The following is a 27,396-nucleotide window of genomic DNA, read 5'->3' as shown; positions in this document are numbered from 1 at the left end:
AGGACCACAAATAACCAGTGTTGGTGAGGATGTGGAAAAAAGAGAACATTTTTACACTGCTGGTGGGAATGTAGATAAGTGCAGCCACTGTAGAAAGCATTATGGAGGCTCCTCCAAAAATTAAAATTAGAACTACTATATGACCCAGAAATTCCACTGCTGGGTATTTATCTGAAGAAAATGAAAATACTAATTTGAAAAGAACATGCACCTCAATGTTCACAGGAGCATTATTTGTAATAACGAACATGTAGAAGCAAACTAAGTGTCCAAGAATAGATAAAGAAGACATGATATATATATAAAAGAGTAATATATATATATATATAAAATGGATATATATATATATCATGGAATATTACTATATATATATCACTCAGCTGTAAAAAAAGAATGAAAAAATGCCACTGGAGCAACATGAATAGACCTGTTAAGTACTGTGCTTAGTGAAATAAAGTCAAAGACAAAGACAAAAACTGCATGTTATCACTTATATGTGGAATCTAAAAAATAAAGCAAACGAATGAATATAATGAAATAGAAGCAGACTCACAGATAAAGACAAAAAATTAGGAGTTACCAGTGGGGAGAGTAGAAAGGTAGGCAAAATAATAGTGAGGACTTCTGAGGTAAAAACTATTATGTATAAAATATATAAGCTGCAAGGGTATATTGCACAGCACAGGAAATATAGCCAATATTTTATAATAACTTTAAATGGAGTATATTCTATAAAAGTTTTGAACCAGTATATGGTATACCTGAAACTAATATAATATTGTAAGTCAACTATATCCCAACTAAAAAAAAAGTACTGGCACACTTAAAATTTAGCATTTTTATTATATTTAATAGTTTCGTTCAGAAGGGACACATCAGAGTAGTTTAAAAGGTAACATTATTTTTCATAAAAATATGTGCAAATATTTCCATATGTACATGATTTGACTTTTTCACTTGTTGAAATTCATATACAATAGTACAATCTTATCCTATAGGTTAAAAACATAACAAAAGCTTTAATTTCAAGTAAAATTTCTACTGAAAATATAGAATTAAAATTATGTTTACTATTCACAAGATGCATAAAGAGACAAAATTACTAGAGTGTGCTTGGGAAACAAGTCAAATAGACTGTGGTCTTATATAGCCACAAATGGACCCAAGATCTTACAAAACTCTAGCCTTTAAAAGATAACTTTGGTATTTCCTTTGATCTAAAAAAAAAGAGAGAGCAGTGCATATTTCCTCTATTGAACAGAGGTATTCATCCATTTTCTGCAAGACTATTACATTCAGTCTTTAGAGCTATGACTTGTTGCCATTATAGAAAAGTATTACTGTAAATTGTAATGAGATAACATTACAATCCTGGTTATGTTGTACCCAACTAGGTGAGAAATCTGTTCCCTATCAATTAAAGACAGTATAACTCATGAGCATCAAAGACTATTGGAACATCACAGGCCACTATAACTCACTGAAATTCTAACATGTAGTGGGGGTAGAAGGAAGAGAAAGATGCTTTTTAGTCAGCCAATTTGATCTGATCACTAATGACATTTCTTCAGAAGTAGATAGAGACCTTATTTCTGATTATATTTAAGAAGAAAACCAGAGATAAGATATGCTGCCTTTGGATAGGCAACTGCCTTTAGGAACTCCACACATCTGTGCCAGAGGTACAATACCATTCTCAGTCAAGTTAAGACATTATCTCAGTTGAAAACCTGAGTATTTTTCTCTAGAAATGAAGTACAACTTCATTCAGTCCAGTGTAAAATACATGCAACCAGTCCACAGGACCAAAGCCGATACATTATACACAATGCCTGGAAATTGTTGGCCTTCAGAAAAGGTTCAGGAAAAAATATTTTTTGGCTTAACATATGGATTTTTAAAAACATATATTTTCAATGTGTATATTTCAAACCAACTTTTTTCCTTCGATACTGAGCTCATTTAGAATGCTTTGTCTTCATATATATATACACATAAGCAGTTCACTTTTCAGATTTTTTGAAAGGTGTTTAGAATTTAGTTAAAGATCACTTCACATACTTGCTAACATTTTAACAAAAAATATTTTAGTCACCATGGTCTTATGAGCATATTAAAACTGATTTTTGTTCAAAATAACACAATTTTTCTGTTAGATTTTAAATAGACCATACTTAAATATACTCTACACAATGCTCATTTCTATGCTGCTAAGTCACTTCAGTCATGTCCGACTCTGTGTGACCCCAGAGACGGCAGCCCACCAGGCTCCCCCGTCCCTGGGATTCTCCAGGCAAGAGCACTGGAGTGGGTTGCCATTTCCTTCTCCAATGCATGAAAGTGAAAAGTGAAAGTGAAGTCGCTCAGTCCTGTCCAACCCTCAGTGACCCCATGGACTGCACCCTTCCAGGCTCCTCCATCCATGGGATTTTCCAGGCAAGAGTACTGGAGTGGGGTGCCACTGCCTTCTCCACATTTCTATAAACTAAGCTAAATTAAAACTGTATTTTTTCAACTAAAGATAGTGTATCCTATATTTTTACTGGATCTTATTTGTGAGCTTTGCTTATTATATCAAAAAATGATATCAATAAACCACAATAATCTTATCACTTCACTTCTCTGAGTCAATTCTATAACTTTTAAGTGAATATTTCCTTTATTCTAGTTACCTATCTGGTCACATACAGTAATACTTCATTAACCAAATTTGTATTTTTAAAACTTTTTGGATGCATTTACCAAAAGGGATTTCTAAAGACCTTTACTGATAAGTACACTAATAATTCTATTTCAGCCTTTACTCACTGTGACCTTACACTGTGATCAGAGCAGTTCATAGGTATCAAGGTCAATCAGAAATAGATTTACAGGATAATCATTCCTGACTCACCTGCCCACAGAGACTGTTGGGTGATCCTTACCCCAGCTGCACAGAAGTACACGTGTACCCACATGAACACTCCTAGCAAATCTGTGGTAGGAGCACCAGTATGGTTCCCTCAGATCCTGCAAACCGCTAAACCCTCTTGACCATGTTGCACATTTTAGAAATAAAATACTCATTTTAGAAATAAAGCCTAGAAACAGTCTTTGTGCTTCTCTTTCCGTGGTTAAGAGGTTAAAAAAAAAAAAGATTTTTAAAAGTCTACTGGAAAAAGAATGCGTGTTTCAAGTTCAAAGGAAATAGTCAATGCAGAAAATATTTGCATAGAATTACATGGTGGGGAAATTCTGCCACGCAGTCAGTCTTTGCTTAGAGTGACCTCCTGAGCTCAATTTCAGGAAGCAAGTCTTCGAATAGCCTGTGGAAGCAAGGGGGAAACAGTGTTGATGCAACAGAATTCTCCTTAAGTCTACCTAATCTTTTTTGCAAATATGTCTTTGTAGTGTTGTTTGCTTACATTTACATAGGCGTATAGCACCACAAGGAAAGTAGGGTAAAAACTTAATTTTGTACCTCATCATGTGCTAATTGGATGTAGTTTAAAAGCAATCATTACTATTTCTTGAGCACTTACTATGTACAAGACTGTTTTATTCCTTTACATGTACCCATTAATGGTCACAACTCTGTAACGTATTATTTCTGTTTTACATGAAGAAACTAAAATGAGGTCTGGATAAGTAAATTGTCCCAGGCTACTCAGATGGTAAGATGCAGAATCAGGGCCAGCACTCAAGTAAAGTTCAGCCCCTTAAAACCACGCTGCTTTACAGTTTCCTTATCTACAAGGGCCCTACCTGAATGATGCTTTTATGTGGCATCAAAAATACTTCTACAGTGTGGCAACTTCTTAAGTTCCAATTGTGATATATGAGTTTTCATTCAACTAACTTGTCCCTATAGCCTTAATCATAAACTAGTAAGCTGGAAGGACTTCACAGCTTCATAATGACATTCCTGGGCTCATTATGCTGATGGGCTAAAATGCAGAACCCCTGATTTTCACTCTACTTAGTGATTTCTTCCCTGAAAATCTTCTCTGCCTGTAATCTAGCAGAAAATACGTAGTTCTGCATTAAGGTCAAAACCAATTCTATAACTAAATGGGGCGCCCACCTAGACCACGGTTCATGTGAAAATGCTCAGGTCTTTAGTGGACCCCTGCTCAATAGAAGCAAAAAAATTGATATAGCTGTTATGAAAATAAAACCATTCTTAAGTCACAGTAATGTAAATATCTTGATGAGACCAAGGGACATCATAGTTGACCCTGTCTGGGATTTTGTATCCCCTTCTTGTTCAGGGAAGAACTAACACATTTCTTATCTGTGAGGAACAGTAAAGAGAACAGGAGTCTCACTCAGGGTAGAGTCTGTTATCAACATGAAAGCTGCTCTCAAATATTTAAGGTCTGTTCAGAGAGGGCAACCAGAATGATCTCAGTCCACTGGGTAATTCTTAGAGAAAGAGTGAATCTAGTCTGTAAGCACAGCTGACACCTGGACACTTCCAGCTGTGTAGCAAACCCCCTTGAAAAGCTACTAATTGCCAATGTCTAGAAACATTCACACAAAAGCTGAGAGAACATCCTTAGAGGTGGGGTAGGAAGGATATGGGCAGAGCTGAGGATGTGGGGCTACTTGATTTTGAAACATCTTTCAACTTGAATCTGTCTCTTTCTAAAGCCATCATCAGTCAGAGGAAGAGGTTCCTACTCTTCACATACAATTAAGTTAGCCAAAAAGTTCTTTTGGTTTTGTCCCTAAGAGCTGGAAAACTTGAATGAACTTTTTGGCCAACTCAATATTTCTGAGGCTTATGAAACTCCTGGCTTAAAAATTCCCTCCATTCACCTTTCTCCTGTCCCACTGGACTTAGGTCTCTGAAAGAGAAAGTGTGCAGAAGTTTAGGTATAAAATCAAGACAAATGTGTTGGCTGCTTCCAGTTGCTGATCACATCTGTAGGCTGGAGGCAAAAGGCACCTCCCCATCCCCTGGTACTTAATGTCTTCAATAGAGAATCCTCGTTTTCCATTTTACCCTCTTGGTATTTTCTTAAAATTATTTTCCCTGGATAGTTTTTATCAAATATTTTTAATACTACAAGTATTATTCTGTTTAATTCAAATTCTTTTCTTTGAACAATAATAATGATCATACCTCATCTTGGACATCAAGTTCTTCTTCGATCATTTCTGCTTCCATTAATTCAAGAGGATCTTTACAGTCTTGGATGAGGGCAATCTTGACAAAGAGAACACAGAGACTATTTATTAGAAGTCTAATAGCATCAACCTACCTGTTTCTTCACTGAAAATGATATGCAGCTTTGCTGGTGTCTCTCATCTAAAATCTGCATACTTCAAAATCCTTTTCAGCTTTCTTGTTCTTTCATATTTCCCACTTAGAATTCTCCCTCCACCATTTTTTTCACATTCAAGTGTGAGCTGGTATAGTTCATTGTCGAACCTTCGCAACTCTCTTCCCCAGCCTCTGAAGTGTACACTTAGCAAGCCATCCAGTTGGCCTAAATGATTCTGCAGTCAATGGTCATTTTCTTTCAATAACCAAGCTAAGAGCACTTAGTAAAGCATTGAGCATTCAGGGAACTCGAAGTGAAGGGCTCCTGACTGACGACAATAAACAATCTCAAGTTGAATTGAATGGGAATTAATTTTACTGGAGATAGAAACCAACATCTATGGACCAAGTAGGTTATTCAGGAAAATTCTGCTTTTTAGCTATAATGTGTAATTTAGTCTACACACAAAAGAAACCAGTAACAATCTGGACTTTGTCTTACCCATAAAGCATATTCCCAAAGCAACTCTAAATGTACATCAAGAATAACATTTCATTTTAGCTACTTTTAATCTCACAAATAAATAACTTAATTCTCTTTACACTATCCTGCTCTGTTATTGTTACCTATGGGGAAAACAATAAATCAATTTTCAGTTATATTAAAAAATTTTTTTCATTAATTTATTTATTTGGCTACATTGGATCTTAATTGTGGCTCACCAGCTTTTCTCTAGTTGCGGCACAAGGACTCAGATGCCTCGTGGCATGCAGGAGCTTAGTTCCCTGACCAGGGATCAAACCCATATCCCCTGCATTAGGTGGATTCCCAACCTCTAGATACCTGGGAAGTCCTTAGACTTTTTAAAAAATGTTTACAGGTTTTCAAAGCTGAGCATCTTGAGTGTAGCACCCTTTTTTTTTTTTTTAAGATCCACATCTTGGTATTTAGAAGTAGTATTTTCTCCAACAGCATTAAGTAGAACAATCTTTCTACTAACAATAGGTGAATTTAATAATTTACTAATTGTTTTCTAAATTAGTTTCACTTCAAATAGTAACTTTCAATCTACACTAAGAATCTACTTATCCTACTTTTAGATAAAAAGGAAGCAATTTAAAATATAGTGGACTGTGTTATCAGAATAATTATTATTGTTGTCATTTTTATAGACATTTGTTTTAGTTTCCCAAATTCATGGTGAGACGGTCCATGAGAGATGACATTCTTGTATTAAGCAGTAGGCCCAGCCCAATGACACACATCAGAATCCTCAACTGTCCTGGGTATTTTACAGGAAAAATGATAAAATAAGGAGGCCTGTGGGAAGTCAGGGTCTATCCTGTTTTTCAGAGAATAAACTCTAGGATGATTTGTGGTTTTCAATTTTTTTTTCTTTTTTCAAAGATCATTTATGACCTAATGAATCCTATTTAAAAATATTGATAGGAAATTTCCTGGCAGTCCAGTAGTTAGGACTCCACACTTCCAGTGCAGGGGGCACAGGTTCAATCCCCGGTCAGGGAACTAAGATCTCACAGTCATACAGTACGGCCAAAGGGAAAACAAAAACTGATAAGAGTTTACAGACTGCTGAGAATTTGAATTGCATTTACATACAAATCACAGAAGATCCAAGATTTGGTGCCTTTTTCTTAAAAGTCATTACAGCTACTGCCTACTTATATTAGTAAACCCCCACACTGTGGAATTAATAATGTACTAGTTTCTACCAGGTGCTTTCCTATAAACTGTCCCATTTAGTCTTCATATCTACCCAGCAAGGGGAATGTTTTACTCCCATTTTACTGATGAGAAAACAGGCTCTGAAAAGTTAAGCAGGTGGCTTAAAAACTTCACTGGGCTGGGATTCAAATTTAGGTTTGTGGAATTTTCTGCCATTTACAGAAACCATGGTTGTTTAGGAAAGCTATGTATGTAGAAAGTTTCAGTGTTTACCGTTCCTAAAATGGAATCTTGAACCTCTTGAGATTTCACCTGGTTCTGGAGGTGGAGGACAGCATCATGAACAGTCATAAAAAATATGTCCTTCCTGATGTTATTGTCATTAAAGAAACCACATTTCTCCAGCTTTTCTATCACATGATCTTCAAAAGAAAAAGATAATGTTTAGTTAGTCTCTAGGAAAAGATATTCTTATAACATCAACCAATGCTAAGTTTTGGAACCTCCTCCTTTTAAATCTTTTTTTTTTTTTCTTCTCATTTCCAAAATGTAATCCTGCTCTGTCAGTTTCTTTTCCAGTAGCACATGGAATGGTGACACCATAACTGGTTGTGGTATTAATAGATGGTCTTGTTTCCCAGCCATATCTCTTTTTCCAGGGAACCCATTCTCCTGCTGCTGTGAGTCTGGCTGCTAACAGTTCACAGCTGTACCCTGCTCTGGAGAACATTCTTTGGCCAGTGGGAACTGTCTCACCTGAAGAAGGCCTAGGAGGTTTCACCCCCTCCCTTGGGTGGTCCACAGCCATAGCTGGACTGATCTGGAGGTAAAAGGGCCAGCCCCCACCCCTTGCCTCAAGAAAACCATCAGGTGCTCTTGAGGTATTCTCCCTGTGAAACCAAGCTAAGTAGATTCTGAAGCCATCTCTTTATCTTCTCGTCCTGCCCTATCCTGCTCCTCTCAGTCCTTGAGGAATTTTCCAGTGTACTGCCTTAATGAATCACTTGCGCTAGAATCCTTACCTCAGGCTCTGCTCCTAGAGAACTCAGTCTAACCACTACTATTCCTATACACCACTTGTACATCGACAGACACAGATTCGTGGCCTGCAAGTTCCTCTAGTTCTCAGGGATATGAGTCATTTCCAGCTCTGCTCTCCCCAGGACAGTTTTTTGCCCATTGATCCTCCACTGCTAAGAGGACATAGGTTTCCAGGTGTTACCAGCTCTATGACACAAATTGGAAGTAATCTTTCCACATTCAAAAAGACCTTCAGAGTAATTGTTTAATGGGTAGAGTTTCTGTTTGTGGCAACGGTATTTTTGAAAATAGGTAGTTGTGGTGATCTTTGGGACACACAGATCTTTTAAAATTAGTGTTTTTGTTTTTTTCCAGATATATACTGAGGAGTGTAATTGTTGGATCCAGTGGTACTTCTGTTTTCAGTTTTTTGAGAAACCTCCAAATTGTTTTCCGCAGTGGTGGTACCAATTTACATTCCCACTTACAATGTACCAGGGTGCCCTTTTTCTCTACATCCATACCAACATTTTTAACTGTAGACTTTATAACGACAGAAATTCTGACAGGTATGAAATGATATCTGATTGTTGTTTTGGTTTGCATTTCTCTAACAGTTAGCATTGTTGAGCATCTTTTCATGTGCCTGTTAGCCATCTGTATATTTTCTTTAGAAAAATGCCTGTTCAGGTCTTCTGCTCACTTTTTTTTAATTGAGTTGTTTGGTTTTTTGATATTGAGTTGTATGAGCTATCTGTATTTTTTCCAAATATTTTTTATTGAGGTATAGTTGATTTACAATGTTGTGTTAATTTCTGCTGTACAACAAAGTGATTCAGTATATATATATATATCACAGAATATTGAATATAGTTCCCTGTGCTATACAGTAAGCCCTTATTGTTTATCCATTCTATACATAGTAGTTTGCATATGCTAACCCCAACTCCCAACTCATTTCTTCCCCACCCCTCATTGCCTTGGCAACCACAAGTCTGTTCTCTATGTCTATAAATCTGTTCTGTTTTGTAGATAGTTTCATTTGTGTCATAGTTTAGATTCTGCACAAGTGATATCATATAGTACTTCTCTTTCTATGACTTACTTCAATTAGTAGGATACTCTCTAAGTCCATCCATGTTGCTGCAAACAGCATTCTTTCATTCTTTTTATGGCTGCATAGTATTCCATTGTGTATATGTATTAATGCCACATCTTCTTTATCCATTCATCTGTTGATGCACATTTAGGTTGCTTCCATGTCTTGCTATTGTAAATAGTGCTGCTATGAACACAGAGCTGCACGTATGTGTTGAATTATAGCTTTGTCCAAGAGTGGGATTGCTGAATCACATGGCAACTGTTTTTAGTTTTTTGAGGAACCTCCATTCTGTTTTCCATAGTGGTTGCACCAACTTACATTCCCACCAACAGTCTAGAAGCATCCCCTTTTCTCCACAGCCTCTCCAGCATTTGTTCTTTGTAGCTGTCTATATGTTTTAGATATTAACTCCTTGTCAATCACATAATTTGCAAGTGTTTTTCCCCACTCAGAAAGTTGTCTTTTCATTTTGTTGATGGTTTCCTTTGCTACACAAAAACTTTTAGGTTTAATTAGGTCTGGTTTTATTTACAATAGCATGGAAACAATCTAAGTGCCCATCAACAGATGATTAGATGAAAAGATGTGGCATAAATGAAATCAAATATTATTCAGCTATAAAAAAGAATGAAATTCTGCCACTTGCAGTAATGTGGATGGACCTAAGGAATATTATGTTTAGTGAAATAAGTCAGACAGAGAATGACAAATGCTTTATAATATCATTTATATGTGGAATCTTAAAAAAATACAAATGAATGTGTATGCAAAACAGAAACAGATCCACAGATATAGAAAACAAACTTATGGGACTCCCCTGATAGTCAGTCCAGTGGTTAGGACTCCACCTTCCAGTGCAGGGGGTTTGGGTTCAATTCCGGGTTAGGGAGCTAAGATCCCAAATGCTTCATGTATAATAACATGTAAGAATCGAAATGCCAGTCTATGTCTGATGCAGGATATGACACGCTTGGGGCTGACGCGCGGGGATGACCCAGAGAGATGTTGTGGGGAGGGGGGTGGGAGGGGGGTTCATGTTTGGGAACGCATGTACACCTGTGGTGGATTCATGTCAATCTATGCCAAAACCAATACAGAATTGTAAAGTAAAAATTAAAAATAAATAAATAAATTAAAAAAAAAAAAAACAGAACATAAAACAACTGAAGCAATATTGTAACAAATTAATGAAGACTTAAAAATGGTCCACATCAAAAAAAAAAAAACCACTTAAAAAAAAGCAATAAAACAAACTCCTGTTCACCAAAAGGGAGGTAGAAGGACAAATTAGGTGTATGAGACTAATTGATACAAACTACTAAGTATAAAATAGATAATCAACAAGGAAATCCTGTATAGCACAGGGGATTATAGCCATTATCTTGTAATAACCTATAATGAATTATAATCTGAAAAAATACTAAATCACTATGCTATATACCTGGAACTAATATAATATTATAAACCAACTAAACTTCAATAAAAAAAAAATAACAGCAACAACAAAAAATGTGCAGTAAATGTAAAATACACACTGAATCTCAAAGATGTAAACAGAAGCAAATAGTGTAAAATATCTCAGTAATAAATGTTGTACAAACCAAAAAAAAAAAAGGAAAGAAAGCAAGAAAGGATAGTTGTGATTAATTGCACAATACAGTGAATGTACTTAATGCCACTGAATTAGTTGTATTCTTGACTAAAAGCGCAAGTCTTATATCTCTTTTACCACAATAAAAATAGTTCTTGGAAAAAAAGCCCTTTGGACATTATGTACTCACATTCCAAGGTAGGAGAAAAGGCTTAAAGAAAAGTCTTATAGATAGATATGTATATATGCAATTACCTTGAAGTGATGCAAAGTACACATTTACATCAATTCTTTGGAATTCTTTGACAATCTAAAAATTTAAAAAGGAGAATTTGTAACAATGAGTAACTTTACCTGCCTATAACTCAGTAGCATTCAACTACTTGCTGAGGAGAAACTCTGAACACTTTCATGGTGAATCAGGAGTCTGAAGAAAGTTCATTGTTGAAAATTGGAAAACCACCGAAGTTTCAACATACAGTGATGATGCTTAGGATGAAAAGACCATGTCTCAAGAGGTGGCAACATCCAGTGCTCAATAGCCCAGCACTGGATAGCACACAAGACCTTCGTAAATATTTGTGGAAGGAAGGAAAGAAGGGATAAAGGAGGCTTCCTAATGCAACCTCTGCTGGTTGGAGAGAAGAGTATGAGTTTATGTCTCTGAGTGGAAGAGATACGGCTGTGGATATGCAGCCACCAGACACCAAGGGTAAACACTGACCTAGAAACCAGGGCCTCTGTATTTTGACTGTAGCAGTGTCAGTACAGTGATTGTGCTCTTACGCTATAGTTTTGCAAGGTGTTACCACTGAAAGAAACTGGGTAAATGGTGCTGAGGATCTCTCTGTATTATTTCTTATAGTTTTATGGGGATCTACAGTTATCTCAAAATAAAAAGTTTAATTAAAAGAATTAAGACGGAAGACTTATGGACAAAACAAAAGGCCCATGGACAATAATAAAACAGAGCTTAAATTTTCTGGGGAAAAAAGATCAAGACCTCTCTGCAAGTATAAAGTTTGGAGTTTTTCAAAATTGTCACTTTAGCATTTGAAAGCAACAAGAAGCCCCAGCTAAGTTAAACCTCAGTTGAGAGTAGTTTGACATTATTACATAAACCTGATTGTCGGTGCCTTGAACTTGCCTGCTTTTCTGCCTAATCCTCTTGATACCTACATGAGGTTTCACTTAAACTTGACACTCCTGGTCAAGTTGACATGTTAGTCTGTTTTGAGCACTTAATACGATTGTTATTTAAAATATTATTTAACATTTTCCTTGCCCCCTAGATCGCTTAGTCCCAGGAAGGTAGAAACTATGGCTACTTCATAATTATTAATAGTTTCTGGTTCCCAGCCAAGTGCTTGGCACATCTGAGGCATTGCACATCTATTTGTTAAAGGAATCACTGAACTTGAGCTTGCATACCTGCTTTCTGATAAGAACGTTTCTGTCCCACATGCTCTTCATTCAACTCTTTGACTGCCTAGATGTCTGGCCTACTTCCTGCAGATCTAACCTTGATAATGCCTGGCTTTTCCAGCTCTACCGTGTTTCTCATTCTGCTGCTGTTCACATAATAGATAAAAACATAATACTTAAATTTTGCCCATTTTTCTTTTCATATTCCATGTCATATATTCTCAGGAAATGAAAACGTAACAAACGGTAATACTTGCTGACAGGTGACCATGGGCCAGACACTCTTCATTCTTCTCATTTAATCCTCATAACAAGCCTATGAAGGAGATACCATCACTATCCCCACATTCAGATGGAGAAACTGAGGTATAGACAGATTAAGCGATTTGCCCACAGTCATACCACTAATAAGTTGTAGAGCCAGGATTCAAGCCTAGGGAGTCCAGCTCTGCAACCCATGCTTTAATAATACATTCCATTGCAAAAGCATCCCCCTAGAAAAATTACAGAACCCATGCAATCAGTTACCCTTCTGCAAGACCAGGAAAGCCACATCGTTTTACTATTACCAAAGCTCCAAATCTGTTAATTCAAAACACCAGAACCTTACCACACGCAATGATCTCACTCCAACAACATCCAAGAATGAGACGGCTCCACAGTCAAGTACGAGGCTATGGATTGGCACTTTGGGAACATTCACTTTGACTGGAAGCTCAGAGTTCCAATCCACTTGGATCTCTATTTCCTTGGTTGGGATATCAGGTTCTTCTGGATTTTCAATGTCTTCATCAGGCTCAAAAGCATTATTTGATGAACCAGCACTACTTATAATGCCATTCTAAACAAAAAAAGCATTGCCAACTTAATTACCAATTAGCTGGGATGTCTTTCAACAATTAATCTAAAATGACTTAACAGTCCTACAAACTGTTCCTTGGTAAGCAAAACATCAAGAGGATGAACTCTTAGGGAATAAGATTTACCTCAGCCCAAATTTTGATGTTCTCTAGGAAGAAAAACGGAAGAATAGTGAAGCCAGGAAATGCTTGATTTCTGGAAGATGGTGGAACTTAGGCAAGAGATATATTGGCAGGAATGTTTGAATAAAAGGTAATACCGTAGCTCTAAAAGTCTATGAACCTATAACTGTCTTCTATTGTGAATAATTTTCTAGTATTTAATTAGCACTTCTTTTGTTCCTTTCAGTAAAAATAAGGTTTATTTCATGAAAGAGGAAGATAAATCACACCCTGCATTTCCAAGGAGCTCTGTTGATGTCATTTTATTCTTTCCCATTCTCTCTTGCCTAAAAGAACAACTCAGCTGTTCTCTGCCATACATGTGTCATCTGCCTGTTCACATCTGGGTACCAAAGAGAGTACATTTAATTTTAGACAATCTAACTGCTTTAATGTCATCTGAGAAATGAGAGAATTTCAGAGGGGGGGTGGAAAGGATGACGTTGCCTTACCTTTGTTGCTCTTAACTGCCCTTTCTTGATGAGCTTTTGTATTTTTCTCAGTGCTTTCAGCCTCTTATTATATACTCTAATGGCATCAAATCCAACCTTTGGAAATAAATGTTAAGTTAGAACATTTGGTTTCTAATGCTCATTAACGACTGTTTTTACCTGGAAAGGCTATTCTCAAGCAGTATTACTCCCTTTTCCTGCTGCTGCTGCTAAGTTGCTTCAGTCGTGTCTAACTCTGTGTGACTCCATAGACGGCAGCCCACCAGGCTCCCCCGTCCCTGGAATTCTCCAGGCAAGAACACTGGAGCGGGTTGCCATTTCCTTCTCCAATGCAGGAAAGTGAAAAGTGAAAGTGAAGTTGCTCAGTCGTGTCCAACTCTTCACGACCCCATGGACTGTAGCCTACTAGGCCCCTCCGTCCATGGGATTTTCCAGGGAAGAGTACTGGAGTGGGTTGCTATTGCCTTCTCTGTACTCCCTTCTATATCCTGCCAGAAAATAAATTCTGAGGTCTGATGGAGGTCTCCACTACCAGGCCACCCTAACCCACCCACCCAGAGACTCAGGGAAAGTGAAAGTGAAAGTGAAGTCACTCAGTCGTGTCCGACTCTTTGGGACCTCATGGACTGCAGCCTACCAGGCTCCTCTGTCCATGGGATTTTCCAGGCAAGAGTACTGGAGTGGGTTGCCATTTCCTTCTCCAGAGACTCAGGAAAGGTGGTAGTATATTGAAGACTCTAAGACTGTAAAAAAAAAAAAAAAAAAAACAGCAAAAAATAACCTTTGTAGCTTTAAGTCTTAACAAATTTCCTTAACATAACAAAGCCCTCTTGTTGCAAAATTTAGGAACATTCCTTTGAACCTTAGGAAAACACTGATCTAGAAGCAAATTCCACCTTCAAAGGATAGCATAGAATTCAAAACCAGAATTCCCTGCTTATATAACCCGCTTATATAACCCACTTATACGTTTTACCCTTTATTCCAACTGCCCCTCACCCCTTACCCAATATACATTCCCACATTCTCCTCTCAGCTCACACAGCTCCCAAACCCCTGCATTAATCTTCCTTCTGCCCAACTGCCATGCAAAGCCCGATCGCTGCCATGCAAAGCCTGACATGGATCGCTCCCTTCCATGAAACCTTAACACTTATTGTCTACACTTCTTATTTGGAACTTACTCAGATTCTGCCTGGAGACATCTCTTGTGGTTTTGTCCAGCACAATTATTGCTACCTGAATTTTAACATATGTGTTATTATTGGTTTTTTCCTGTCCCCAAATATTAACAGATTAAAAGTTATTTGAGGGCAAGAGTATTATAATTATAAACACCCTGTACAAAGGGAACAGGGCATAGGGCCAAATAAATACCTGTAAAATGAATGAAGTCTCAAAGGTGGTTAGAAACCAAATTTCTAGGGATAAAATACTTACTGTGGACTTGATACATTTTTTCAAACCATCAACGTTGCCATAAAAAATAGGGCTAGAAAATCTCAGAATCTTCACACCTTCAAGTTCTTCAATCTAGTATTAAAAAAAAGATTGTCTGAGTTTAAATCATTTAAATATTCAATTAAGCTTTTGGCTATTCAGCTAGGAACTGAGTTAGAATTGCTCCAAGGAGCTAGGCAGTGGCACTCAACTTTCCTTGAATAGGGCCTAGATTGCAGTTGGGAGACAGAGTTACACAAATTCCTGAACTTCCACAGACACAGAGAAGGTCAGAATAGAAACCGTCTTAGAAAGCAATTATTCAGCCCTCTAATTTCCAGATGACAAAACCGAGACTCCAAAACACAGATACTGTATATCCCTGTAATCCCACCTCTGGGGCACGGATCCAGAGAAAAACATGATCCAAAAAGAGACACGCACCCCAGTATTCACTGCAGCACTGTTTACAACACTCAAGACATGGAAGCAACCTAAATGTCCATCGGCAGAGGACGTCCATCGACAAAGAAGATGTAGCACATATATACAATGAAATATTACTCAGGCATAAAAAGATTGAGATAATGCCATTTGTAGCAACATGGATGGACTTAGAGAGTGTTATATTGAGTGAGGTCAGTCAGTCAGAGGAGGAGAAATACTGTATGACATCCCTTATAAGTGGGATCCAAAAAGAAATGATACAAATGAACTTACGAAACAGACTCACAGGCTTTGAGAATGAGCTTATGGTTGTGGGTATGGGGGAAGATGGAGGGGGCAGGGAGAGTTAGGGAGTTTGGGATGGGCATGTACACACTGCTATATTTTAAATGGATAACCAGAACTCCATAGCACATGGAACTCTGCTCAGTGTTACATGGCAGCCTGGATAGCAGAGGTGTTTGGGGGAGAATATATACACTTATATGTATGGCTGAGTCTCTTTGCTGTTCACCTGAAACTGTCACAACATTGTTTGTCAATCGGCTATATCCCAATACAAAATAAAAAGTTAAAAAAAAAGAAACTGAGGCTCCAAATCGTCATATGAATTGCCTCAATTTCATATGACTGGCCTTCTCCCCATCTCCAACTATTTTAAAATAGTAAGGGGGAAAAAAGGAGCAAAATTTAAGGGACTTGCAGAAACTGAAGCCTATTATGTTATTTGTTTGTTCTGGAGAAGGCAATGGCACCCCACTCCACCATTCTTGCCTGGAGAATCCCAGGGATGGAGGGACCTGGTGGACTGCAGTCCATGGGGTCGTGAAGAGTCGGACACGACTGAGCGACTTCCCTTTCACTTTTCACTTTCATGCATTGGAGAACGAAATGGCAACCCACTCCAGTGTTCTTGCCTGGAGAATCCCAGGGATGGGGGAGCCTGGTGGGCTGCCATCTATGGGGTCACACAGAGTTGGACATGACTGAAGCGACTTAGCAGCAGCAGCACCCTGACACACAGAGGCCAGACAAAAAGTGAACCTAACAGAATCATGGACTTTTCTACCCTTTAGGAATCATAGCAGTTTTCATCCAGCCCCTTCAGATGAGAAAACTGAGGCCCCAAGAGGCTGACTGATTTGGGCAAGGTCTCCACAAGTTAGAGCCTAGAACTCAGAACCCCCAACTCACCAAAGGTTCCCTGCCTCAGAGCATCATAGAATCATTTCTAGCTCTTGACAGCACCTGGCTCAACACAACTGCCAGAGATTGTGAAAATAAACGAAGTAGCAGCTACTGGAATTTTAGATTCACTATCTAATATCTAAAAAAATTTTTTTCTTTGCTTTTAAAAACTATTTTTTGCTAAAATACATGTTTTCTTTATTTTGTTGTTTCTTTCTTTACTTTCTTTCACAGCAGGTCTACTTCCCACCATGAGAAAATATTTAAATTGAGATAAAACTGGGATATAACACTATATTAGTTCTGTATATGCAACATAATAATTCTATATTCATATACACCACAAAATGATCACCACAGTAAATACCCTCTTCGCCCCCTTCATCCATTTCACCGAAACTCCAACCCCCTTCCCCTCTGGTAATCACCAATCTGTCCTTTGTATCTGTGATTCTTGTTCCATTTTGTTTTTATTCATTTGTGTTGCTTTTTAGAATCTATACCTCTAACGGTATTTGTCTTTCTCTGTCTTCTTTCACTTTTCATAATAACCTTAAGATCCACCCATGTGGTTACAAATGGTAAGATTTTCTTTTTTATTGCTGATTAGTACTCGTGTGTGTGTGTGTGTGTGTGTGTGCGCCCACGTGCGTGCACATGCTCACTGCCTTATCCATTCATCTATCAGTGGACACTTAAGTTATTTTCATATCTTGGCTATTGTAAACAACGCTGCAGTCATCATAGGAGTGCATACATCTTTCTGAATTAGTGTTTTCATTTTCTTCATATAAATAGCAAGAACTGGAATAGGCGATAGTTCTATTTTTAATGTTTTGAGGAACCTTCATATTGTTTTCCCTAATGCCTCCACCAATTTACATTCCCACCAACAGTGTGTGAGGGTTCCATTTTCTCCATACTCTTTCCGACACTTCTTATTTCTTGTTTTTTGTTAATAGCCATTCTGACAGGTATGAAGGAAAATCTCATTGTGGCTTTGATTTGCATTTCTCTGATAATTAGTGATACTGAACATTTTTTCCTCTGCCTGTTGGCCATCAGTATATCTTCTTTGGGAAAATGTCTTATTAGAGCCTCTGCCTATTTTTAACTGAATTGTTTGGGTTTTTTTTGTTATTGAATTGGTTGAATTCTGGGTATATTTTGGATATTAACCCATTATAAGATACATAATTTGCAGTTATTTCCTCTATTCAGTTGGTTGCCTTTTCAATTTGTTGATAGTTTCCCTTGAACACAAAAGTTATTTAGTTTGCTGTAGTTCCACTTTTGCTGCCTTTGCTTTTGGATTCAGATCCAAAAATTTAACACCAAGACTGATGTTTGGAGCTAACTTCCCTTGTTTTCTTCTAGTTTTATGGTTTCAGGTCTTATATTCAAGTCTTTAATCCATTTTGAGTTCATTTTTGTATATTATACAAGATAGTGGTCCAGTTTCATTCTTTTGCATATGGCTGTTCAGTATCCCTAACATCACTGACTTCTGCTTTATTGACTATGCCAAAGCCTTTAACTGTGTGGACCACAACAAACTCTGGAAAATTCTTTGAGAAATGGGAATACGAGACCACCTGACTTGCCTCTTGAGAAACCTGTATGCAGGTCAGGAAGCAACAGTTAGAACTGGACGTGGAACAACAGACTGGTTCTAAATCGGGAAAGGAGTACGTCAGGGCTGTATATTGTCACCCTGCTTATTTAACTTATATTCAGAGTACGTCATGAGAAATGCTGGGCTGGAAGAAGCACAAGCTGGAATCAAGGTTGCCAGGAGAAATATCAATAACCTCAGATATGCAGATGACACCACCGTTATGGCAGAAAGCAAAGAAGAACTAAAGAGCCTCTTGATGAAAGTGAAAAGGAGAGTGAAAACTTGGCTTGAGGCTCAACATTCAGAAGACAAAGATCATGGCATCTGGTCCCATCAATTCACGGCAAGTAGATGGGGAAACAGTGGAACAGTGGCAGACTTTATTTTTGGGGGCTCCAAAATCACTGCAGATGGTGACTGCAGCCATGAAATTAAAAGATGCTTACTCCTTGGAAGGAAAGTTATGACAAACCTAGACAGCATATTAAAAAGCAGAGACATTACTTTGCCAACAAAGGTCCCTCTAGTCAAGGCTATGGTTTTTCCAGTAGTCATGTATGGATGTGAGAGTTGGACTATAAAGAAAGCTGAGCACCGAAGAATTGATGCTTTTGAACTGTGGTGTTGGAGCAGACTCTTGAGGGTCCCTTGAACTGCAAGGAGATCCAACCAGTCTATCCTAAAGAAATCAGTCCTGAATGTTCATTGGAAGGACTGATGCTGAAGCTGAAACTTCAATACTTTGGCCATCTGATGAGAACTGACTCCTTGGAAAAGACCCCAATGCTGGGAAAGATTGAAGGCAGGAGGCAAAGGGGATGGATGACTGAGGATGAGATGGCTGGATGGCATCACCGATTCAATGGACAAGAGTTTGAGTAAACTCCGGGAGTTGGCAATGGACAGGGAAGCCTGGCTACTCCATTTCTTTGAAGGGATTCTTGCCCACAATAGTAGATATAATGGTCATCTGAGTTAAATTCACCCATTCCAGTCCATTTTAGTTTGCTGATTCCTAAAATGTCAACGTTCACTCTTGCTATCTCCTGTTTGATCACTTCCAATTTGCCTTGACTCATGGATCTAACATTCCAGGTTCCTATGCAATATTGCTCTCTACAGCATCAGACTTTGCTTCCACCACCAGTCACATCCACAACTGGGTGTTGTTTTGGCTCCATCCCTTCATTCTTTCTAGAGCTTTTTCTCCACTGATCTCCAGCAGCATATTGGACACCTACCAACCAGGGGAGTTCATCTTTCCATGTCCTGTTTTTTTGCCTTTTCATACTGTTCATGGGGTTCTCAAGGCAGGAATACAGAAGTGGTTTGCTGTTCCCTTCTCCATTGGACCACGTTTTGTCAGAACTCTCCACCATGATTCGTCCATCTTGGGTGACCCTACATGGCATAGCCCATAGTTTCACTGAGTTAGACAAGGTTGTGGTCCATGTGATTAGATTGGTTAGTTTTCTAACCAAGAAAACCATCCTCAAGAGAAAGAAATGCAAAAAGCAAAATGGCTGTCTGAGGAAACCTTACAAATATAAAAGAAGAGAAGCCTCTTCTTTAGCTGCTACTGCTGCTAAGTCGCTTCAGTCATGTCCGACTCTGTGCGACCCCATAGATCGCAGCCCACCAGGCTCCCCCATCCCTGGGATTCTCCAGGCAAGAACACTGGAGTGGGTTGCCATTGCCTTCTACAAATAGAAATAGAAAAGAAGAGAAGCCTCTTCTTTAGAATAGGCTTTGAATAGAATAGAAAAGCCTATGAAAAGAAGAGAAGCCAAAAGCAAAGGAGAAAAGGAAAAATATACCTATTTGCATGCAGAGTTCCAAAGAATAGCAAGGAGAGATAAGACAGCCTTCCTCAGGGATCAGTGCAAGAAATAGAGGAAAACAGTAGAATGGGAAAGACTAGATATCTCTTCAAGAAAATTAGAGATACCAAGGGAACATTTCATGCAAAGATGGGCTCAATATAGGACAGAAATGGTACGGACCTAACAGAAGCAGAAGATATTAAGAAGAGGTGGCAAAAATACACAGAATTGTACAAAAAAGATCTTCATGACCCAGATAATCATGATGGTGTGATCACTCACCTAGAGCCAGACATCCTGGAATGTGAAGTCAAGTGGGCCTTAGAAAGCATCACTGCCAACAAAGCTAGTGGAGGTGATGGAACTCCAGTTGAGCTATTTCAAATCCTGAAAGATGATGCTGTGAAAGTGATGCACTCAATATGCCAGCAAGTTTGGAAAACTCAGCAGTGGCCACAGGACTGGAAAAGGTCAGTTTTCATTCCAATTCCAGAAAAGATAATGCCAAAGAATGCTCAAACTACCACACAATTGCATTCATCTCACACACTAACAAAGTAATGCTCAAAATTCTCCAAGCCAGGCTTCAGCAATACGTGAACTGTGAACTTCCAGATGTTCAAGCTGGATTTAGAAAAGGCAGAGGAACCAGAGATCAAATTGCCAACATCCACTGGATTATTGAAAAAGCAAGAGAGATCCAGAAAAACATCTATTTCTGCTTTATTGACTATTCCAAAGCCTTTGACTGTGTGGATCACAATAAACTGTGGAAAATTCTGAAAGAGATGGGAATACCGACCACTTGACCTGCCTCTTGAGAAACCTCTATGCAGGTCAGGAAGCAACAGTTAGAACTGGACATGGAACAACAGCCTGGTTCCAAATAGGAAAAGAAGTACATCAAGGCTGTATATTGTCACCATGCTTATTTAACTTACATGCAAAATACATCATGAGAAACGCTGGGCTGGAAGAAGCACAAGCTGGAATCAAGATTGCCAGGAGAAATATCAATAACCTCAGATGTGTAGATGACACCACCCTTATGGCAGAAAGTGAAGAAGAACTAAAGAGCCTCTGGATGAAAGTGAAAGAGGAGAGTGAATAAGTTGGCTTAAAGCTCAACATTCAGAAGACAAAGATCATGGCATCCGGTCCCATCACTTCATGGCAAATAGATGGGGAAACAGCAGAAACAGTGGCAGACTTTATTTTGGGGGCTCCAAAATCACTGCAGATGGTGACTGCAGCCATGAAATAAAAAGATGCTTACTCCTTGGAAGAAAAGTTATGACCAACCTAGACAGGATATTAAAAAACAGAGACATTACTTTGCCAGCAAAGGTCTGTCTAGTCAAAGCTCTGGTTTTTCCAGTAGTCATGTATGGATGTGAGACTTGGACTATAAAGAAAACTGAGCACCAAAGAATTGATTCTTTTGAACTGTGTTGTTGGAGAAGACTCTTGAGAGTCCCTTGGACTGCAAGGAGATCCAACCAGTCCATCCTAAAGGATATCAGTCCTGAATGTTCATTGGAAGGACTGATGCTGAAGCTGAAACTCCAATACTTTGGCCACCTGATGAGAAGAGCTGACTCATTGGAAAAGACCCTGATGCTGGGAAGGATTGAAGGAAGGAGCAGAAGGGGACAACAGAGGGTGAGATGATTGGCTGGCATCACCAACTCAATGGACATGAGTTTGAGTAAACTCCGGGAGTTGGTGATGGACAGGGAGGCCTGGTGAACTGCAGTCCATGGAGTTGCAAAGAGTTGGACATGACTGAGCAACTGAACTGACTGAACTGAATATCACTGATTAAAGAGACTATCTTTTTTCCATTGCATATTCTTGTTATAAGCTGTCTATATATCTGTGAATTAATTTCTGGGCTCTCTATTATATTCCATTGATCTATACGTATTTTGATGCTAATACCATACTTTTTTGACTATAATAACTTTGGAGTAGAAAGGGGAAATATTTATATGATCTGAACAGAAACCAGAGTATATGGCAATAGCTTTATAGCAGAACTTGAAATCAGGGAGCATGATGTCTCCTGCTTAGTTCTTGAGATTACTTTCACTATGGGTCTTTTGTGATTCCATAGAAATTCTACAGTTATTTGTTGGGCTTTGTTTCTAAATATATACCTGGTTAATCTACCTTTACTATATTTGCCTTTACCAGTGAGATTTTTACTTTTATATGTTTTCTTATTGCTAGTAAGTAGATGTAGATTGGGTGTGTCCTTAGGGGGAGGGGAGTTCAGAATCTTCCTGCTCCAGGAATCCATCTTGGACTACACCTTTGAAATTTCTTTCTCTGCTTTTTCATCTTTGTTCCCTCTGGTCACTTAGCAATCTTTTTTTTTCTTTTTGCAGGGAATATAAGCTCATCAATGGAATGTTCATTTTCTTCATTTTTTATTTTCTGTATTATGTATTATTTCTTCCAATGCCAAGGATAAAGATGTAAAATAAGGTTCTTTGTGACAGAGAACATGATTTCACAGGGATTTCAGAGAATTTCATAGAGGATAATGATAACATAGAGAAATAGAAATTCTTTTCCTCTTGCTGCTTAAAATTTTTTTTTATTTCATGGCTTTCAACCCTATCACTGTAATATTTCTGGGTATGGATTTTTATGTGTACATTAACTGGGTTCAGTGGGCATTTGGGATTTGTACATATTTTTCTTCTAATTTAGGAACATTTTGATACTTATTCAAATATTTTATCTTTTTTTTCTCTTTTCCTTTTTTGGGACTGCTGTTACTCATATGTTGATATATTTTATTTTGTCCTAGAGGTCTCTGAGGCTCTGTCTTTTTAAAATTATAACTGACATATTAGTTTCATATGTTCACATTGTACATATTACGTACAACTTGATATTTGTACATATTGCAAAATGATCACCACTATAAGTCTAGTTAACATCTGTCACAATATGTAATTACAAAATTTTTTGTGTGATAAGGACTTTTTAAGATCTATTCTCTTAGCAATTTTGAGATATGCTATATAGTATTATTAACTTTGGTCACCATACTGTATATTACATCCCTGTGGCTCATTTTATACCTGGAAGTTTGTGTCTTTTGACCCCATTCACTCAGAGAAATAGAATTTTGATTCAACTTTTGGAAATAATTAAATTGCCTATTTTTTAAAAAATATCTCTTACAGTGGTTTGACATTAAAATGACATCTTAACTAGCATGAACAAAATTCATATCAGAGAGCTTCCATGGTGGTTTAGACACTAAGGAATCTGCCTGCAATGAGGGAGACCTGGGTTCAACCCCTGGGTTGCGAAGATCCTCTAGAGGAGGGCATGGCAACCCACTCCAGTATTCTTGCCTGGAGAATCCCTATGGACAGAGGAGCCTAGCGGGCTATAGTCCATGGGGTTGCAAAGGGTTGGACACAACTGAGTGAGCACACACAGGATATCAGAGGGCACACTGGAACAAAAGTTTTCCTAGCATGCCCAGTATACTTATGAACTTTCCCAACAGAAGTAGCCTCCCTTTTGGGCTACCTTATCCCTAACACACTAGAAGAGAAATATGCAGCCTCTGAAAATGCAGCTTAGCAAACCCAAGTCTAGCCAGTGTCTCCCAAGGGCACTTACATTTTTGTAATTCTTGGTGCTTTTGTAGATGTCTGTGCTAGGGATACTTCCAAGGCTGTTCCAAGATGGGCTAAAAGAAGAAAAATTAAGGTCAGGATTTTTGGAACAGGCATATTTTAGAATAAAACATTAGAAGAAATGATAGAATCTAAAGAGCCCATAATTGGATGTCTTGGGACTCTGTCCTTATTGCAGATGACATTTTCTGGTAGCTAACTCTGAAGTGAACAGCTGGTATTTGTGCAAGCCTGGGGGTAAAAAAGGAAGTGTGCCTCTTTTCCAATGCCTGCAAGAAGTAATGAGCATCATACTTTCATATGTGTGGCACTTTATAGGATAAGCAAAGAGTTTCACACATGTTAAGTCTTATTTGAGCCCTGAATGGTCAACAGTATTATCCTCATTTTTAAGGGTGAGTAAACTGAGGTTTAGAGAAGTTCAAAAAAGCTCTGGAGGGAAGAGAAGCACAGCCTCTATCTTTAACCTGTGGGTCGTCATGGTCTGGCACAGTGCCTAGATCTACCTTGTGAGTTATAGCAAATTTCTGATGAAGTATGGGAAGTCTGCAGTGATCCAACTAGTCTCATTTCATAGAAATAGGAGCCTGGGAGGACCAGATTGTTGATTTCCTGTTCCTGATGCAATCACATAAATTCCAGGATTCCTCAACTGTGACTAGGGACATATGCTAAATACTATGCCTGAACAAAGAATGTCTGTTTGGGGTGCTCTCAGCAATGTGCTCTCTGGCCCAGGCTTATAATTACTGGAAATTAAATCCTGGGGAGGATACTGCTTTTGGTTGGCTCAAAGCCCCATTACCAAATCTGCAGGTAAAGGGTTTCACCCATTTCTCCTTGGCTTACTGTGCCATGCTGATTTTTAACTTAAAGCTCAGAAACTGTGTATTCTTTCTCTAAAAACCCTTCTCCCCCTCAATCACACACAAGTTACAGTAAATACGGAGACAGCCAGAACTCAGAAGACATCGTCTTCCAAGGAGAGTTTCTGGGGTGTTTCCCAGAAGAAAACTGGGTGCTTTGGGAGCTTGAGAAGTCTTTCAGGCCCCTGGGCAACCACTTAAGGGTGCTGAGATGGTAAACACAAGCTTTTGGGTAGGCTCCAACATGCCAGGGGAGGGAAGGAGAATTGCTTGGTGGAACAGGAAAGGTGGACCCAGGCTAAGCTATAGACATCTGTGTTAGGTTTACCCAGGGTTTTCATTCCTTTGTGACCCAAGTGCAGGCCAAGAAGGAGCCAGAAGCCTGGGAAGATAGCAGAGGCTTCGAGAGAAGCTCTCTTCAACTCTCTGTTCAGAAAATGCAACAGACATAGAAAGGTACCTACCGAAGGCCTCTCAAGAGTCCAAATGAAACAAACACACCTCCAAGCTGCCTCACAGATTGTTTTCCATTACTTTGAACTGTGTCTCTGCTGCTTTCACTCTCTAGACGACCTGATTATATCTATTTTACATTATTGGTATGGCTTATTAGGTACATACCATATTTGGCAGATTTGAATGAATTTTGGCTACAATCAACTGTCTTAAAGTCTCCTATTCTGGGTTATTACATAACTTCTGGGTTACTAGCTTCAAAAGAAAATGAGCCATAATATATTTAGCAGCTGTCTGGGCCCAAGACTTGGGTCCCCAGTGCTTCTTAGACTTCATCTCATTTTAAAAAGAAACTACACAGTAACCTCAGTCTTTTGCTGATCGTGTATCTTTCAGTTTTACCATGACTTGGAGGTGAACATAGCAGTAGGGCCTGTGAGTAAGTGCATAGATTTTGGGGTGGGATACATCTTTGAAATGCTGGCTCTGCAACATACTAGCTGTGTGATCTTAGGAAAGGTTCTTAACCTACTGAGTTTCAATTATCTTACCTATCAAATGAGAATAATAAAACATATTCACAGGATTTTTTTAAGACTAATTATGATAATGCTTAATTTGTAGAAGCACTAATAAATAGTAACTACTGTGAAAGGAAATAGTTTTATTATACTTATCAAAATTGAATAAGAAATTTCCGGGTGTATTGTCCTGTTTATCGATAACTTGGATCTTATATTACTCACAATTGAACTCTCAGGACCACAGTGAGAAATCCGAACACAAGGCCAGCTAGTAAACCGAGGTCTAGTCCCAGAATGATGGATGCCATGCATGTAAATACCCAGATAACCTAGGAAAACATGAAAATGAAAAATGCTAATTCATTAGGTACTGTGAAGTGGGTGACTACCTGTAAAAATAATAAGATCAATTGTCCATGAACAAATCACAGCTTTGTAAAATATTCTGACATCTTTACACACTTTAAGTGGAAATTGGACTTCCCAATACAGGCCAACTGTCCCATTAAAATATTTTTAGATTTAATTTTTGAATAGGTGATATATTATTGTTTTAGTCACTGAGTCATGTCCAACTCTTTGCGACCCCTTGGACTATAGCCCACCAGGTTCCTCTGTCCATGGAATTCCCCAGGCAAGAATACTAGAGTGGGTTGCCATTTCCTCCTCCAGGGGATCTTCACCACCCAGGGATCAAACCCCTGTTTCCTGCATTGGCAGGCAGATTCTTTACCACTGAGCAACCAGGGAAGCCCTGATATATATTATCATAGTTCAAAATAAAATTGGTATTAAAAAGGTATGCAGAGGCACTTTCTTGGAGGTCCAGCGGTTAAGACTCCACACACCCACTGCAGGGGGGTTCAGGTTTGAATTCTGGTTGGGGAACTAAGATCCCGCAAGCAACATGGTGTGACCAAAAAAATGTGCAGTGAAAAATCTTGGTTGCCACCCTCTCCTTTCTCCATTCATTCCCATCCTCTTTTCTCTCCTACATCCTCTTTTATTTCTGTGTGTGTGTGTGTGTACACATGTGCACATTTTCACCAGCATTTTTTTTTTTTTTGCAAATACCACTGCAAAACATAGATTATTTTCCTTTCTTTTAGTGTGTTATACACACTCTTCAATTTGGACCAGTCTCTTTTTACTTAACAATTTGTCTTGGAGATCTTTCCATATAGACAGATAGGCAATTTTTTTCCATTCTTTTTATCTGTTTTGGTTTAAATTATAGCAGAACTCTGAAGGGTTTAGCTGCTTCTTCTTTTTTGTTTTTACAATTCCTCAGAAAAGTTGTAAAGATTATTTTAATCAAAATTATAATCGACATGGGGTTTTGCATTTTGTTTCTGCTTTGTGTTTCATTTGTCCTTCTAGATTAGAGGGTTTGTTTTTTTAAAAATTTGTTCTTTGGCTTTAGAAAGCCAGTGGTATATGAAGGAGCTCATATGGGATTCTTGTACAAAATGGATCTTCCCAGAGATATAGGACCTTCACAAATTGTAGCTCATGTGGAAGACTTCACAGTTTTGGCTTATCCACAAAATTCTAATTTATGCTCTGCTTCCCAAACTGCAAGTAAGACTCAGGAGGTAAGGGGACATAATATTATGGCACAAAGCACATAAGTGATTTCTATTTCAGAAAAAAAAAAAAAAAGGATGGCAAGCAACTTACAGCATCAGTCTTATTCTGCCTCCACAGATGAGGAACGTCACACACCTGCATAAACATCCCCTTCAGGTTGGCAATTACAACAGCTGCCAAGACCGACTGCCAGGAAAGATGGGGAAGTCCGGGTTATTCGGTGGAATGGTTC

At 38.4% G+C, this 27,396-nt stretch overlaps 1 protein-coding gene across 1 annotated transcript in view; it reads right to left on the bottom strand.

Moving 5' to 3' along the window:
- Window positions 1-3,281: 3,281 nt before the first annotated feature.
- Window positions 3,282-27,396, bottom strand: part of SLC26A4 (solute carrier family 26 member 4) — a 55,247-nt gene continuing 31,132 nt past the window's right edge. The window contains exons 11-20 of the mRNA XM_040260834.1: window positions 27,255-27,350; window positions 25,797-25,903; window positions 23,712-23,781; window positions 14,988-15,080; window positions 13,548-13,643; window positions 12,684-12,914; window positions 10,904-10,958; window positions 7,209-7,357; window positions 5,108-5,191; window positions 3,282-3,305 (exon numbers count right to left, since the gene is read on the bottom strand). Of these exons, the coding sequence (XP_040116768.1) occupies window positions 3,282-3,305; window positions 5,108-5,191; window positions 7,209-7,357; window positions 10,904-10,958; window positions 12,684-12,914; window positions 13,548-13,643; window positions 14,988-15,080; window positions 23,712-23,781; window positions 25,797-25,903; window positions 27,255-27,350 (1,005 nt within the window). The remainder of the gene's footprint in view (window positions 3,306-5,107; window positions 5,192-7,208; window positions 7,358-10,903; window positions 10,959-12,683; window positions 12,915-13,547; window positions 13,644-14,987; window positions 15,081-23,711; window positions 23,782-25,796; window positions 25,904-27,254; window positions 27,351-27,396) is intronic.

The sequence above is a fragment of the Oryx dammah genome, unplaced genomic scaffold (genome assembly GCF_014754425.2).
Source record: "Oryx dammah isolate SB20612 unplaced genomic scaffold, SCBI_Odam_1.1 HiC_scaffold_18, whole genome shotgun sequence".
NCBI classification, from domain to species: domain Eukaryota; kingdom Metazoa; phylum Chordata; class Mammalia; order Artiodactyla; family Bovidae; genus Oryx; species Oryx dammah.
This window is presented reverse-complemented; position numbering and strand designations above follow the sequence as displayed.